The sequence below is a fragment of the Hibiscus syriacus genome, unplaced genomic scaffold (assembly GCF_006381635.1).
Source record: "Hibiscus syriacus cultivar Baekdansim isolate YM2019G1 unplaced genomic scaffold, ASM638163v2 tig00004502_pilon, whole genome shotgun sequence".
Taxonomy (NCBI): Eukaryota; Viridiplantae; Streptophyta; class Magnoliopsida; order Malvales; family Malvaceae; genus Hibiscus; species Hibiscus syriacus.
The window spans coordinates 17350-34481 of NW_024062018.1; the positions used below are offsets into that span (position 1 = coordinate 17350).

At 33.4% G+C, this 17132-nt stretch overlaps 1 protein-coding gene, 1 long non-coding RNA gene and 1 pseudogene across 2 annotated transcripts; 1 reads left to right on the top strand and 2 right to left on the bottom strand.

Moving 5' to 3' along the window:
* The first annotated feature begins 2865 nt into the window (after nt 1-2865).
* On the top strand, nt 2866-3836 carry LOC120194721 (extensin-2-like). Its single transcript, XM_039196953.1, has 2 exons — nt 2866-3069; nt 3145-3836. The coding sequence occupies exons 1-2, from the start codon at nt 2866-2868 to the stop codon at nt 3760-3762; spliced, it is 822 nt and encodes a 273-aa protein (XP_039052884.1). The 3' UTR covers nt 3763-3836.
* Nucleotides 3837-6597: 2761 nt separating this feature from the next.
* Nucleotides 6598-7398, bottom strand: LOC120194824. The gene is made up of 5 exons (XR_005523009.1): nt 7326-7398; nt 7137-7295; nt 6957-7010; nt 6741-6860; nt 6598-6638 (listed from the first exon to the last, which is right to left on the bottom strand). It is a non-coding gene; the product is annotated as an uncharacterized LOC120194824 (long non-coding RNA).
* A 782-nt stretch (nt 7399-8180) lies between these two features.
* Nucleotides 8181-15154, bottom strand: LOC120194730 (annotated as a pseudogene).
* Nucleotides 15155-17132: the final 1978 nt, after the last annotated feature.

Genomic DNA, 17132 nt, shown 5'->3' on the forward strand with positions numbered 1-17132 from the left:
TTCTTCTTCTTCTTTTAGATTTGATTTCATATATTTGGTTTTCGGTATTTTCCTTAAATACGGAGATGTTTGATTTTGTTCATGCATTTCTTAGATTAGCAGTCGAGAAATGAAATGCATGAACATGGTAGAAGATTATAGAGTTTTCCAGTGAGGTTTTTAGTCCTATTCCAACTGTTCATTCGTCTGAGTTCTGGCCTTCATCATGATTTTAATGTCTTTAATTTTGATATTTAAATTGATTATTCTAATAGTTGGGTTGTCAAATTAAACATATTGTTTAGTTGAGTGGTCATACATGAAATTCACATTTTTTCTCATCGACCATTTACTATTAAATTATCAATAGCTTATTTACTGATATTGTTCATGATCTTTAGCATTTATAGTTATTGTTCTTTATATTTATAAAATTTATTTTCAACATTTGTAATTATGTTTTTTGTCAATTGCTAAATATAAAAAAATAACTAATAATTTTATTACGAAAAAAATTAGAATCTTAGAAATGTGCAATCTCATACTTATGAACTAACTTGGAAAATTAATATAAATTTAAACTGAAATTGTTGCCATGACATGTAAATGTATAGGAAGTTATGCCAAAATTGACGATTTAAAGATGAAATTTATAACAATTGTTTTTATGAGTATTTCAAAGTTACTACTAAATAGTAGGTAGGCATCTGCTAAATCAATGGATTTCGAGAAATAATAGTTACTATTATATTTATGATTACTTTATTACTTATTTATTCTATCATTAACACTGGTAGTAATTTATCAAAAATTGTCAATTTATCACTTTTATTTCCTGTTAATCGTATGCCATCTCATATGAATGCAGCCTAATCGGCATGATAAGTTGACAAATTTTGAACAAAACACTAATAACAGGAACCGATGAATGATTTTATGTTATGTGTAAATTTATAAAACTTCAGAAGAATGTAAACTTATAAAATTTTAGGGATAAAAGTATATTGTCAATGGAAAATACATTGGAAAAAAATTAAAGTACAAGAAAATTTAAAAATATTAGGGATTCATCCCTAACTTGACTATGATTTTAGAATAAAAAAGCAAAAGCATTTGATTTTTAACTTTTAAAATATATGAACCAAATCTCAAAGCATGCCAAACAACAAGGACTGCAGCGCATTGTAACTCGAAAGAAAAGATACATAATTAGTTGAAAAAGAAGCGTGAGTTTTTAATTTGGTCATTGATTAATTGGATTAGGGGTATATTAAAACCCTGATAAATGTAAAGTCAACCAGATTAAACTAAATATAAGATGTTCGGTTCTGACCTACAAATTAAGCGCAAAATATATTCAATTTTTTATGATATATTTGAAGAGAAATTATCTCATTTACTACTTTAGGGAAAACTTAAAAAGATTAAAATATTAGTAATATTATTTTTAATATATATAGTTTAAAATTTGATGTTAATATATATATATGATACATGTCTCTAGTTTTATTAAAAATAAGAAATATTCAGAATTAATGAAGATTTACGATTATAACTGTGAACTAAATATATAACCTAACATTTTCATATAATCATCAATACAAAAAATTAGCCATTTAAGATCACTCAATGATCATATAAGGAAAATGTTAAAAAACCTAAACAAATAAACTCAAATGAAATGTAGATATGGACAAATTTGATAGTATCGGTAAAAGAATCATAAAAGATGATCAAATTATTGAAAGACTACCGATAAACCGCTAATCAAAGTCGAGTGACGTGAGAAAACAATTAACGAACTCAAATTGCATATCTAAATCCAATCTGAACGTCCAAAGCATGGAAGATCATCATGATAACAAATAATCGTCTTCTTGATTAGTTGTGACGATGTCAAATTCAACCATAATAAAAAGAATAAACGAAAAAGACGATCAAAAAATCAAAAACGTGTCAAACGACAGAGGAAAACATGTTATAAAGACAATTATTAAAAACCAAAGGGAAATCAAATATGTGTTAAACAATAAAGAGAAAAATAAGAAATATTGGTGATGACAATCAATACTGAAGTTAGTGCCGCCACATATCAATAAATGGAGTTCATAAATTAATGTTAATATATAAATATAATGTATAAGGATTTTTTTTTCATCTGTATTTATTTTTTCTTTAGATGTAGTGTGAAATTAAAATCGAGCTTTGACGATATGATTACTTAGTTCTTTTAAATTTCTTGAATGTGATTCCTCACCCGTAATTAGAATCGGTGAATTTTAAATTCTTTTATTACAATAAAACAGAAGCAATTTTTTTTGTTTATGGATTACACGATCAGACATGATCTTTTATTGCATGTTATTTTATGGTTTAATTAATATAAACTTATTAATAATTCGACTTAATTATTCTTTAATCAACAAAATTACTTTTTATTTAAAGGTGAATTATGGAAAAATAGATATTAACAAAACCATTTTTAATTTATGTGGAATTAAAAGTAGGTTTCGAAGTCATATGAATCAAATTTGATTTGAATTATAAAAATAGTATGCAGAAGCCTCATTTTGAAGTAGAAACATATTTGAGATACATACAAGCATGAATATAAATAGAAATTAAGCACCGTATTCTTTGACCTTTTCGTCAGAAATCATAAACTAATAAACATGGGCTGGCTGCTGGTAGTGGGAAAACATAATTGGGAGATCAAAGCATTTCTTTTTAAAAAATTTAATCCAGCCTGTTATGTATTATATTAAACGATTTAGACATTATTGAGATTGATCTATTGCTATAAAAGGGGAAGGTGTAGCTGCAAATATCACTACCAAGCAATACTTCTTACATCTATTTTCAGGTTTTAGAGTTCAAGCTATAGCAATGGGACAGTCAGGGCTGGTTTATGCCTTGGGATTTTGTCTCTTAATTTCGACTGTGGTAGCCACCTCTACTCCTTACAAGTATGCATCTCCTCCACCACCACCTTATCATTATAAGTCTCCCCCTCCTCCTTTGAAAACTCCAACTCCACACTACCATTATAAATCTCCACCTCCTCCTTATGTCTATAACTCTCAACCACCTCCTTATGTCTACAAGTCTCCACCACCTCCAGTCCACTCACAACTTCCACCCTACATTTACAAGTCTCCTCCTCCACCAGTTCACTCTCCACCTCCTCCATACGTCTATAAATCACCACCACCACCAGTCCACTCACCTCCTCCTCCCTACATTTACAAGTCTCCACCACCTCCAGTCCACTCCCCACCTCCTCCCTACATCTACAAGTCTCCTCCTCCACCAGTCCACTCCCCACCTCCTCCCTACATCTACAAGTCACCACCACCACCAGTCCATTCTCCTCCTCCTCCATACATTTACAAGTCTCCACCACCTCCAGTTCACTCTCCACCTCCTCCTTACATTTACAAGTCTCCTCCACCACCAGTCCACTCTCCACCTCCCCCCTATATTTACAACTCTCCTCCACCTCCTCCCTACATTTACAAGTCTCCACCACCTCCAGTCCACTCTCCACCTCCTCCTTACATTTACAAGTCTCCTCCGCCACCAGTACACTCACCTCCTCCTCCCTATATTTACAAGTCTCCACCGCCACCAGTCCACTCCCCGCCTCCTTATGCCTATAAGTCTCCTCCACCCCCTTCCCATCCCAAGCCCCACCCCGACCCTCACCCCTCTTATCCCAATACTCCTTCATCCCCATTCCCTAAGTATCTTTACAAGTCTCCACCTCCTCCAAAGATTTACTAAGTTGATGTTTTCTCTCTTTGATCATTTTACAATGTTTTTTCATGAATTTTTAAATTTCAATTTATCATTAAAAAGAATAAGAGAGGTTGAAGATGTGTACCGTTTGTTGAATTATTTTCAAATTGCATTGTGTCTTTCTTGTACTTTAAGCAATAAAGTATAATAAATGATTAATATCTTGAGCATCATTTTTGTTTTCTTCTTGTCGAGTGTGTTGCAATTTGGACCTTATGCAATTTACTTGGAATTTATATTACTCACGTCATGATATTAATGCTCAACAAAGTTAAAACGAGGCAAGAACCCAGTTGAATACAAACGATGTATATCTCATGCGAAAAGAACTCAATTTCGATCAATAACACAAACAATATACATATATTAGCAAAGGTTAAATAAGCTATGATTTGGATCAAAATAACTTGGTTTTATTTTTTTAATAGTACGAGGTGATTACAATGATAATATATATTCATAATTTTCTTAATATGTTAACAAAACACATACTGTAGACATAGATGCTCGAATCTATAATCTCTAGGAAAAATAACCTTCTCTTTTATCAGTGAAGTCATTTGACGAGTTCAATCCCATTTTTATTAAAGTAGATAATTTAGCTTTTTACATTTAATTTTTGAAATAAATGTGTAAAATTCTAATTAGTGATAAGGTTGAACAAAAATATATGGAATTGTTTGATTTTAAAAGAATAATTTAATCTTTTTTGTGTTTTACGAAATGCTAAGTTTAGGGTAAAGTTTTTGGTCCATTGACTATAGGATTTTATTTTGTTAAATATCTCGATTATTAAAAGTTAAAAAAATTCCCTCAACTATAAGACGTTACTTTTTCAAGTTCTCCAACTATTAAAAGTTACAAAATGGTCATCTGAATATTCATTATGTTCCAAACTCGTCCGTTTCCATTAAAAAAATAATAGTTGTCTGAGTTGGACGCTAACGTGATGACTGAGATATGATAGTCGTTTGATATTAAGAGATCAGATTTTATTATATCTCAGTCAACATATTAACGTCCAACTTCGATTGCTGTCAATTTTGAACGAAAAAGGACGAGATTGGTAAAAAAATGAATAGTCGAGTGACCATTTTATAACTTTTAATAGTCGGAGGACTCAACAAAGCAACGACCTATAGTTGGGGTCATTTTGTAACTTTTAATGGTCAATGACTCAAAAAAATAATATCTTATAGTCGAGGGACAATTTATGTACTTTACCCTAAATTTTAATTATTTTTCACTCACTAATAAATATGATAAATCACATTTGAATGTTCAAAATTAATATAGTTTAAATTTTGCTTTTTTAAATTCAAAATTAAATATGCTTAAACAAAATTATTCTTATTTTATAATATATCATCTTCCATAATATGCCATCTTTTATCTATTAGATTCAAATTTTAAACCACCAAAAATTCATATACGTTATTCTCCTCATATTTCTTCTCCTCTACTACTCTTCGTCTTCACCTCATATTTCTTCATAGGATCATTGACTGCAATTCTCAACTCAAACTAAAAAGGGTAAACCTTCTACAACCGCCACAACTCATATTTTCCCATCAACAAAGTCTAATTTATAAACAATAACAATAAAATTAGAACAACTAGGGACTCTATTACCAAAACAAGGAAAAGCGAGGATCAAAATATCAATTAAACATGTAAAATAAGGACTAAATTAAAGATCATGCAAACTAAGGATCGGAGTTATAATTAGTTATCTATATCAGTATTTATTTATTTGTATTAGTTTATACTTACAGATGAATTGTATACAATTGCATCTTCTAAAAATTTATTTAATTAAAAATATATAATAATAATTATTACTCTATTTTTATTAATCTGGAGTAAGTACAAGATAATATATGTTCAAAGATAACTCAATCATTTAACGTTGAATGTTCACACATTTGACATTCATGGTGTTTGAATCTAAAGCCTCAAGGAACAACAATAATTTCTTTATCCAAAGTTATTTACTTCGTACATATCTAATAATTATTAAATATAGTGCGAAACAATAACAATATAATTACTTAATTAGAGTATGATTACTTAAATTTCTTAAATCCCTCGAATATGATTCCTCATCCATAACTAGAATCGGTGAATTATAAATTCTTTTATTGCAACCAAACCGACAAAAAATTTTGTTAAAGGATTACACGATCAGACATGTTCTTTTATTGCATCATATTTTATGATTTAGTTCAGATAAATTTATTTATAATTCAACTTAATTATTATTTAACTAATAAAAAAATACTTTTAATAAAAGTCAATAATAAAAAATAGATTTTAATAAAACTATTTTTAATATATATAGAACTAAAAGGTAGGTTTCGAATTCATATGGATCAAATTTGGATTGAATTATAAAAATATATGCTGAAGCCACATTTTGAAATAGATACATACAAGCATAAAAAGAAAAGAAATTAAGCACCAATTTCTTTGACTTTTACTTCAAAAATCATAAACTAATAAACATGGGCTGGCTTCTAGTAGTGGGAAAACATCATTGGGAGATCAAAACATTTCTTTAAAAAAATTAATCTAGCCTGTTATATATTATATTAAAATGAGTAGACACTATTGAGGGTGATCGATTACTATAAAAGGGGAAGGTGTAGATGCAAATATCACAACCAAGCAATACTTCTTACATCTATTTTCAGGTTTTAGAGTTCAAGCTCCTTACAAGTATGCATCTCCTCCACCACCACCTTATCATTACAAATCTCCCCCTCCTACTCTAAAAACTCCAACTCCACAATATCATTGTCAATCTCCACCTCCTCCATATGTATACAAGTTTCCACCACCACCTGTTCATTCACCACCTCCTCTTTACGCATACAAATCTCCACCACCACCCAAACACTCAACATCTCCTCCCTATCTCTATAAGTCTCCACCACCTCCTTATGTCTACAAGTCTCCACCACCTCCTTATGTCTACAAGTCTCCACCACCTCCAGTCCACTCTCCACCTCCCCGCTACATTTATAAGTCTCCACCACCTCCAGTCCACTCACCACCTCCTCCCTACATTTACAAGTCTCCTCCTCCACCAGTTCACTCTCCTCCTCCTCCATATGTCTATAAATCACCACCAACACCAGTTCACTCACCTCCTCCTCCCTACATTTACAAGTCTCCACCACCTCCAGTCCACTCTCCACCTCCTCCTTACAACTACAAGTCTCCTCCACCTCCTCCCTACGTTTACAAGTCTCCTCCTCCACTAGTTCACTCCCCACCTCCTCCCTATGTTTACAAGTCTCCACCACCTTCAATCCATTTTCTACCTCCTCCCTATGTTTACAAGTCTCCACCATCACCGGTTCACTCCCCACCTCCTCCCTATGTTTACAAGTCTCCACCACCTCCAATCCATTCTCCACCTCCTCCCTATGTTTACAAGTCTCCATCACCTCCAGTCCACTCCCCACCTCCTCCCTATGTTTACAAGTTTCCACCACCACCAGTCCACTCCCCACCTCCTCCATACATTTACAAGTCTCCTCCACCTCCTCCCTATATTTACAAGTCTCCACCGCCTCCAGTGAACTCCCCACCTCCTCCTTATGCCTACAAATCCCCTCCACCTCCCTCACATCCCAAACCTTATCCCCATTCCCAACCCTCTCATCTATACCCTATCCCTCACATCCTAAGGCTCCTTCATTGCCACACCCTAATTATCTTTATAGGTCTCCACCACCTCCAAAGATTTATTAAGATGATGTTGTCTCTCTTCCATCGTTGTACAACGTCTTTGATAAATTTGACAGCTTTCAGTTTATCATTAAGAAGAATAAAAGATATAGAAGATGTGTATTTGGTGACTTTTTTCCTTTCAAATTGCATTGTGTCTTTCTTGTACTTTAAGCAATAAAGTAAAATAAATTATTAATATCATGAGCATAATTTTTATTTTCTTCTTGTCGAGTGTGTTGTAACTCGGACCTTATCCAATTTACTTGGAATTTAGATTACTTACGCCGTGGTATTAGTGCTCAACAAAGTTAAAATGAGGCAATAACTCAATTGAATACAAACAATATACATCTCATGCGAAATGAACCCAAATTCGAAGGATAATACAAATAATACACATATATTAGCAAGCTAGGAGTTGGGAGCAAAATAGCCCCAATATTTACAATACTGTCAAACTATTTCCTGCAAAATGATTAATGGCCCCAGAACAATTATTTTCAACTGTTTTGAGTAAACAAATGACTTACATGACAGTCCAAATCAAAAAAGTGCTTGACCATATATCATTTCGGTACAGGGGGGAAAGATTGTTAGATTCCAAGTTCTTTACATAGATTAGCATAGGGTGCTAATATAGTTTTTAATTTTTTACTTAAATGTAACTACAGATTGGCCTCTGCGAATGCACGAGGGTGCCATATAGGCAAGCTAGAGCTTGGAAAGACTTTAGCAGTGAAGAGCTTAGGAGGCGGAGATGGCCGATAATGGGGAGTGCCAAAAGGCTGGGTCGGTAGCTGATGGAGGATTTCAGTTTTATCCATGAGTTTGATCTTGATCACTTCTGTGGACTGAACAGGAATAATGATAAACCTTCTTTTCAGACTCCGATTCTCCTAATCATGCAACACTAGAATGCACAATGCTGCAGAAGAGGCCAATATTGATGAATTCAAGAATCAGTAAGGTGCATTTTGTGTGTTATTTTTTTTGCCACTCTCAAGTCTCAACCATAATACCAAAATAAAAATATAACACAGAAGGCAAGAGTGCATTAGTATTTTATCAAATTGGAGAATGAACAATCGCATCCTCGATTTTTTTATTTTTTTCTTGAAAGAAAAAGAAGAAGATATATTGGCTTAAGAACTCTTTTGTATATCAATTTGCTTGATATATGCTTCTGCATCAAGGACTTCGCCTCGCAAAGCCACTTACATTTTTGCATTTTTCAACTTTCACCATATCATGTGGCTTGCTTGGCTAATTATTACCGTCTAGTAATGCATTTAAATATCAGAAATGGATAAAAAAGAATTGTCTACTGAGCTGAGAACTACTAGAATGTTTTTTATTAGCAAGAGTCCATGCAATGGTCAGAGCTAGGTACGATTTTGCTCTTCGCCCATCCCCTTCAGCAGTCTCTGCTTGACCATTTGAAAAGAATGCTCTAGGTTCATCAACTGCACATAGCGTTTCTAAATTTGTAAGTAGAAAGAGTTGATGCTTGCTTTTGGTTGGTTACATACCTCTTGTTGAGCAAACCTGTTATGGATGAATAATCCGTTGAACAGATCGAAACTAGCATTGGCCATGCTCTCTTTCTGCATACAATATCATATTACTTCATCCCTTTAGCTACTCAACGTTCCCAGTTCTCTTTCTAAGAAAATTGCAATACTTTGAGACAACTCATTGTGAACTTACCAATTTAACTAGTGTTTCGAAGCTTTTCGTGTTCATAGTGTTGAAAATCAATTCCACCAAATGTGCAAGTGGAATGTGAAAGTTGGAATATATATATATAAATCCACCGAAAATTGCATAGTCAAAAGTGGCATCTATTTGGTTGAAATTTGTAAGGGTAAATTACACAATTTAGTCATTGTACTTTAGGGTATTTATAAGATTAGTCCTTAAGCTTCAACTATAATAACCCTAGTTCATTTAGCTTCAAAACCATCCCAAAATCATTCTAGCTTTTTCTCAATACTAGAGAATTTAGAGAGTTTCTTGAGAGTTGTTTTCTCCTTTTTATCAAGAGAGAATTATCATTGTTTTCTCCTTGGTAGATCGAGAGAGGTTGTAATTCTTAATTTCTCATAGTGAAATTCTTCTACCGTTGCCCGTGGTTTTTACCCTATATTATTTAGGGGTTTTCCACGTAAATTTTGTGTCTCTTTTATCTTCATTTTTATTTTCTCAAATTATCAGGCAACGAAATTTGATATTGAAAAGTTCAATGGGAGAAATTTCTCATTATGGAAATTAAAGATGAAGGTCATCCTGGGGAAAGACGGGTGTCTAGCGGCTATCAGTGAAAGGCCGGTGGATTTCACATATGAAAGAAAATGGATCGAGATGGACGGGAATGTTATGGCAAACTTTCATCTAGCATTAGCAGATGAAGTATTGTCAAGCATCGAGGAGAAAAAGACAGCTAAGAGATATGGGATCATCTCACCAAATTGTACGAGGCCACATCGTTGCACAATAAAATTTTACTTAAGAGTAAATTATACACTCTCCGTATGCCAGAATCTACTTCAGTGGCGGAGCACTTAAACAGACTGAACATATTATTTTCTCAGCTTACATCCTTAAGATGTCCAATAGGAGAACAAGAACGTGCTGAAATTCTACTTCAAAGTCTATCTGATTCATATGATCAACTCATCATCAACTTAACAAACAGTAATGTCACCAGTCTAGTCTTCGATGACATTGCAGCTGCTATTCTACAAGAAGAAAATCGGCCAAGAACAAGGGAGACAACAAGTAAATCTGCAACAAGCATAAACATTGACAACGATGAGAGGGAGACAACAGAACGTGACCAAAGCAGTAGTCACAAACATGGTAGATCGAAGTCGAGAAGCAAGAAGAATTTAAAGTGCTACAACTGTGGAAAGAAGGGTCACTTGAAGAAGGATTGTTGGAGTCTAAATAAAAACTCTAATCCATAAGACAATATCGCAAACACTTCAGATGATGGAGATGCTCTATGTTGTGAAGCGTCAACCACCGTGGAAGGTAGAAAAAAATATGCAGATATATGGCTCATTGATTCGGGAGCAACATATCACATGACCTCAAGAGGAGAATGGTTTTATTATTATGAACCTGTCTCAGGAGGATCTGTGTATAGTTGCAATGATCATGCCTTAGAATCATTGGCGTGTGAACCATCAAATTGAAGCATCAAATTGAAGATATATGATGGAAAAATTAAAGTTGTTTGAGATGTGTGACACGTGAAAGGCCTGAAGAAAAATTTATTATCCTACAGATTGTTGGATAATAATGCAAGCAAGATTGAAACACAAAAAGGAATCATGAAGGTGTTCCGTGGAGCGCTTGTGGTGTTGAAAGGCAAAAAAATAGCAGCAAACTTGTACATGCTGAAGGGATAGACTTTGCTAGAAGCAGAAACCTCTATTGCCTCATGTAGTTCAGATTCTACAATGCTATGACATCAGAAACTTGGACACATGTCAGAACAAGGAATGAAAGTCCTTGTGGAGCAAAAGCTACTTCCAGGCTTAACAAATGTATCACTTACTTTGTGTGAGAATTGCATAACAAGTAAGCAGTACCGGTTGAAATTCAACACATCAAATTCTAGAGGCAAAAGTGTTCTAGAATTGGTTTACTCTGACGTATGGCAAGTACCAGTTACATCCCTAGGTGGAGCAAAATATTTTATATCATTTATTGATGACTACTCCTGGAGATGTTGGGTATACCCTATTAAGAAGAAGTCAGATGTGTTTTCCACTTTCAAAAACTTCAAAGCGTAGGTAGAACTTGATTCTGGAAATAAGATCAAGTGTTTCAGAACAGATAATGGAGGAGAATACACAAGCGAAGAATTTGATGAATTTTACATGAAATAAGGCATCAAAAGACAGTTCACAGTGGCGAACACTCCTCAACAAAATAGAGTGGTAGAGCGAATGAACAAAACCTATTAGAAAGAATAAGAACAATGTTGAGGGATGCAGGCCTAGAAAAATCATTTTGGGCAGAAGCAGTCAATACCGCCTGTTATTTGGTGAATCGAGCTCCATCAACTGCAATAGAGCTGAAGACACCAATGGAGATGTGGACTGGTAAACCAGCTGATTATTCAAACCTCCATGTATTTGGAAGTATTGTGTACGTGATTTACAACTCCCAAGAAATTTCAAAGTTGGATCCAAAATCCAGGAAATGCAAATTCTTGGGATGTGTTGATTGTATAAAAGGGTATCGCTTGTGGGATCCCACTGCCCGCAAAGTGATCATTAACAGAGATGTTTTCTTTGTAGATGATAAACTACAAAGAAAAGAAGACGGTGATAGCGCTGAAAAGTCAGAGACTACACAGATATATGTGGAAAAGGAGTTTGAACAAGGAGATTCTTCTGAAGCAGAACCAAGTCATGATGAACAAGAACCAGAGAGTTTTGAAGCTCTAACAACTCGTCAATCATATCGTGTGAGAAGGCATCCCAATTGGCACTCAGATTATGTTATAGAAGGTAATATTGCATACTGTCTTTTAACAGAGGACGGTGAGCCATCAACATACCAGGAGGCAATAAACAGCTCAGATGCTTCACTGTGGATGATGGCGATGCAAGAAGAAACTGAAGCCCTTCATAAAAATAATACATGGGAACTTGTGCCACTACCACAAGGAAGGAAGCCAATTTGTAACAAATGGGTCTTCAAAATCAAGAGAAATGGTGACGATCAAGTGGAGAGATATCGTGCAAGACTGGTGGTCAAAGGATATGCTCAAAAAGAATATATTGATTTCAATGAAATATTTTCTACTGTGGTTTGACTAACAAAGTTCGAGTAGTTTTGGCAATGTGTGCTATATTGAACTTATATCTAGAGTAGCTAGATGTTAAAACAACTTTTCTTCATGGAAATCTTGAAGAGGAGATTTACATGCTCCAGCCTGAAGGTTTTGAAGAAAAAGAAAAGAAGAACTTGGTTTGCAGGTTGAACAAATCTCTGTACGGTCTAAAACAGGAGCCGAGGTGTTGGTATAAGAGATTTGATTCCTTCATTATGTGCCTTGGATACAACAAACATAATGCATACCCTTGTGCTTATTTCAAGAGGTCTGGTGATAAAATTTTGTTATATTGTTGTTGTATGTGGATGACATGTTGGTTGCAGAACCCAACAAAGATCATATTGAAGAATTGAAGGCACAACTGGCTAGGGAATTTGAAATGAAGGATTTGGGATCAGCAATCAAGATTCTAGGGATGCAAATTCACCGAGACAGAAGTAATATGAAGATTTGGCTTTCACAAAAGAATTACTTGAAAAAGATTTTGTCACGGTTCAGCATGCAAGATTATAAGCCAATTTCTACCCATCTTCCTATTAACTTCAAATTATCCTCCAGTATGAGTCCTAGCAGTGAAGAAGAGAGGATGGAGATATCTCGAGTACCGTATGCATCAGCAGTGGGAAGTTTAATGTTCGCTATGATATGCACAAGACCAAACATTGCACAAGCAGTGGGAGTGGTTAGTCGGTACATGGCGAATCAAGACAAAGAGCATTGGAATACAATAAAAAGGATCTGAGATACATCAAAGGACCTCAAATGTTGCATTATGTTACGAATGATCAAACTTATTTATCAATGGGTATGTCAATTCTGACTATGCAGGAGATTTGGATAAAAGCAAATCTACAACAGGATATGTGTTCAAAGTTGCTGGTGGAGTTGTAAGCTGGGTTTTAAAATTGAAGTCAGTTGTGGCTACATCCACAACAGAAGCAGAATATGTAGCAGCTACACAAGCCAATAAAGAAGCAATCTGGTTGAAGTTGCTATTGGAGAAGCTTGGGCACAATCAAGAGTATGTCTCTCTGTTTTATGACAGTCAAAGCGCCTTGTATCTAGCAAGAATCCATCATTTCATTCAAGGACAAAACACATACGAGTTCAGTTCCACTTCATTCGTGAAAAAGTGGAAGAAGAGACGATAGATATGAAGAAGATCCATATCAAAGACAATATATCAGATTTCATGACGAAGGCGATCAACGCTGATAAATTTACCTGGTGTCGATCCTCCTGTGGCCTTTCAGAGACGTAAGCAACATGATGGTACAAGATAGAAAGAATTGTGTGAAGATATGATTGTTCAATCAAATCTTCAAGTGGAAGATTGTTGAAAATCAATTCCACCAAATATGCAAGCCGAAAATTGCATATTCAAAAGTGGCAGCTATTTGGTTGAAATTTGGTAAGGGTAAATTACACAATTTAGTCATTTTACTTTAGGGTATTTATAAGATTAGTCCTTAAGCTTCAACTATAAATACCCTAGTTCATTTAGCTTCAAAACCATCCCAAAATCATTCTAGCTTTCTCCTAATACTAGAGAATTTAGAGAGTTTCTTGAAAGTTGTTTTCTCCTTTTTATCAAGAGAGAATTATCATTGTTTTCTCCTTAGTACACCGAGAGAGGTTGTATTTCCTAATTTCTCATAGTGAAATACTTCTACCGTTGCCCGTGGTTTTTACCCTATATTATTTAGAGGTTTTCTACTTAAATTTTGTGTCTCTTTTATCTTTCTTTTTATTTTCTCAAATTATCAGTTGCGATTTTGCTCTATCCGATAGCCGTCTTCCGCAACACATAGATGTCGGTTTGATTCCCTTTTCTAACAAAATCCTGTTGAAGAAAATTGCATATAATGAGGTTTGAATCTTAAGATTTATCTGAGATTTCAAAGTAAAGGTTCATCTCAACATACCTGCCGATAGTGTGGTAAGAAACTGACTTCTAGCAGCCAGTCTGTCATGTTCTTCACAAGACATTTCCACCATTCTGCAACCCTTTTTTTCCCCAACATACGGAGATTAGTTAGCAAAACTCTCAACTCAGTGCAACCCCTCAGTAAATTGCATTAAAAGTCCAAGGATTTGATTTCCATTACCTCAGATTCAAAGATTTGTAAGAAGCTGGAGCATCTGGGTTCATCTCTCACCCGAACTTTCTCGTACACGAAAGGAAGATCTTTCCACCCATTTTTGCCACTTTCAGGTCCAAACATCGGATGAGTGCAGAGAACATCCATCTCCTCTGGCAAAACCTGCAAAAAAAAAAATAGCCCACCATTTTCAACCTGGACATAAGAAATATGACCAAGGATTGAAGAAAAATGCATATATCATACTTGCAATAGAACGTTTCTGGGGTGCTCTTTGACCGAAAGCACATCGACGAACAATGTCCGGCGTTTAAGGCAATGTAAAGGTATTGACCTGAGCACCTCCGATGGCGATAGAATTGATGTGGATATCAGTATCACATCATTATCTGCTTCAAGAAAAACAAATACATCCCTACAAATTGCAACAAGTAAAAAACATGATTTTTTTTAAAAGAATCAATATCCATTTATATAATATAAATGAAAGTTGGCCGGAAAAAATCTACCTGAAGAAGGAAATACCCAATTTATGGGAGATGTGGGAATAATCAGTCCGAGAAGTAGCCTTTAGAGTATGGCCTTGTTTGATGATTGTTTTTGCCAGGAACTGCCTAAACGTGCCGAAACCCACGATGCCTACTTTCAGACCTTGTGGAGGCAAGGAAGAAGATGAAGAAGACATGGTTAACTAAAACTCGGCAAAGAGAATGTTAGATGTGTCTTAGTAAGAAAAATATGAAAAAAAAGATGTTGGTATCGAAAACCATATGTGATTATATATGTAGTTTTAATTTAATTATATATTTAAACTATATAATAATTTTTTTTATTTTAATAAAACATAACTACTTGTATATTGATTAGAATATCAACTATAAGTTAGATTTAGTTTGATTAAGTGTTAGATCTCTGAAATAATTTCTAAATTCTAAATTTTAACTGTATATAAAATAAATTAGGTCAAGAGAATCATTTTTATATTAGACATTTATAAAAGTTAATATGAATTAATCGATTAATGATTCATATATATTTAATTATATACAAAACATATAAACAGGAAAAAATATTATGTCGATAATAATAATAGTGATCTCTAAAATCAAATCAAAATATCATATACATATCAACTAATCAATTAGTATAATAGGATAAGATATTAAATTTTTTAAGTAAGACTAAGGATTCACATCTTAACATTGTGAATGAAACAAATTAAATTAAAAGTACGTTTCATAATAAATTTTTATAATACTTAATTTAAAATAATCAATTAATAAATTAAATATAAATATAATTTACCGGTGTGGGCATTTGACAAGGTACTGGAATCAACATTCAACAGCATTTGTCGGCCTATAATTTGTGGTTCGCTTGCTGCTTTTACAAGTATTGACCCACAAATTTCTGGACCATGATCCAACTAGTCTATCCTTTTTCTTCGTTACCCAGAAATGTATGGTTTTCGGATTTCTGGTTCATTATATCTAAAAAATTAAAAGGATAAAATAAACAGTCGGCTACTTAGTTATTACAAATATATTTTCATTTTGATTATCTAAATGAAAATTTTATTTAATCACTACTCTTATAAAAATTAGTCATTGATCACCTATCATTAATTAGTTAATAGAATTATTAATGTCTTATTTTAAAATTGTATATTTATAATTTTAGTCAACAATATATAAACACCTATCAATTTTATCATAATTATAGATAATTCATCAAATTTAGTCCCCAGACATTTATAAATTCTATCGATATGATCCTCAAATACATCATCATCTCAACGTTAGAACATTGATTGACCACCATTAAGTAGATTCATGATCATCCTGATAACATCAAAGTTATTGTACCAAGCAGCTATCATCTTTGTTTTGGACCCTCGTTCACTCCAAACATAATTTAAATTTAGACTGATCGAACAATATATGTGTTAGATCAAAATTAATCTTTTTTTTAAAAAAAAGATATTTTGGTAGTTTTAAAAGGTATAGGAAAATTAAATTGACAAAAGAAAAATAGAGGAAAGAAAGAAAAGATCATATTGATGGTGCTAGTGATCAAAGAAGACCCATCAAATAATGACAACAATGAGCGCTCAAGATTTTTTCAGACGAAGCTATGAAAAAAAAAGCAAAAGTAAAGAAGGTTTTGGTTTGATTTAAAGAGAATCAATGGCACGATGATAATGGTGTGTTTTGAGGATCAAATTGATGATTTTTTTAAATGTTGATAGTTAAATTCATTTAATTATTTAGAATTAGAGCTAAATTGATAGAATATATAAAGGTTGAGGGTTAAATATTATTATACCAATTAAATATAATACATGTCAATAATTTCTTAATTATTTAATAGTGGATGAAAAAAATATTCAATTTTCGAAGCTTTAGTAACTAAATTGAAAAAATAGTTTCATGACCAAAATAAAAATACACTAATAATTGGATGAACAACTCCATAGTTTATCCTTCTAACCTCATTAAATTAAATAATTTAATATCAATTTATATTTGATGATGTAGTGACAACTTGACAAATATATGCACAGACGGATCTATTATATATATATAAGTGAGAAAAGCAATAGCTCCCAAAATTCTGATGATCTAATTATTTCTTAAACTACTAGTAATTCTGAAACCGTTATA

Excerpts from the sequence above, each read along its gene's own strand:
- LOC120194721 (XM_039196953.1), top strand. The coding sequence starts at position 2,866 with ATGGGACAGTCAGGGCTGGTTTATGCCTTGGGATTTTGTCTCTTAATT. Across the intron at positions 3,070-3,144 it reads TCTATAACTCTCAACCACCT|CCAGTTCACTCTCCACCTCC; the intron begins CCTTATGTCTAC and ends TCTCCTCCTCCA.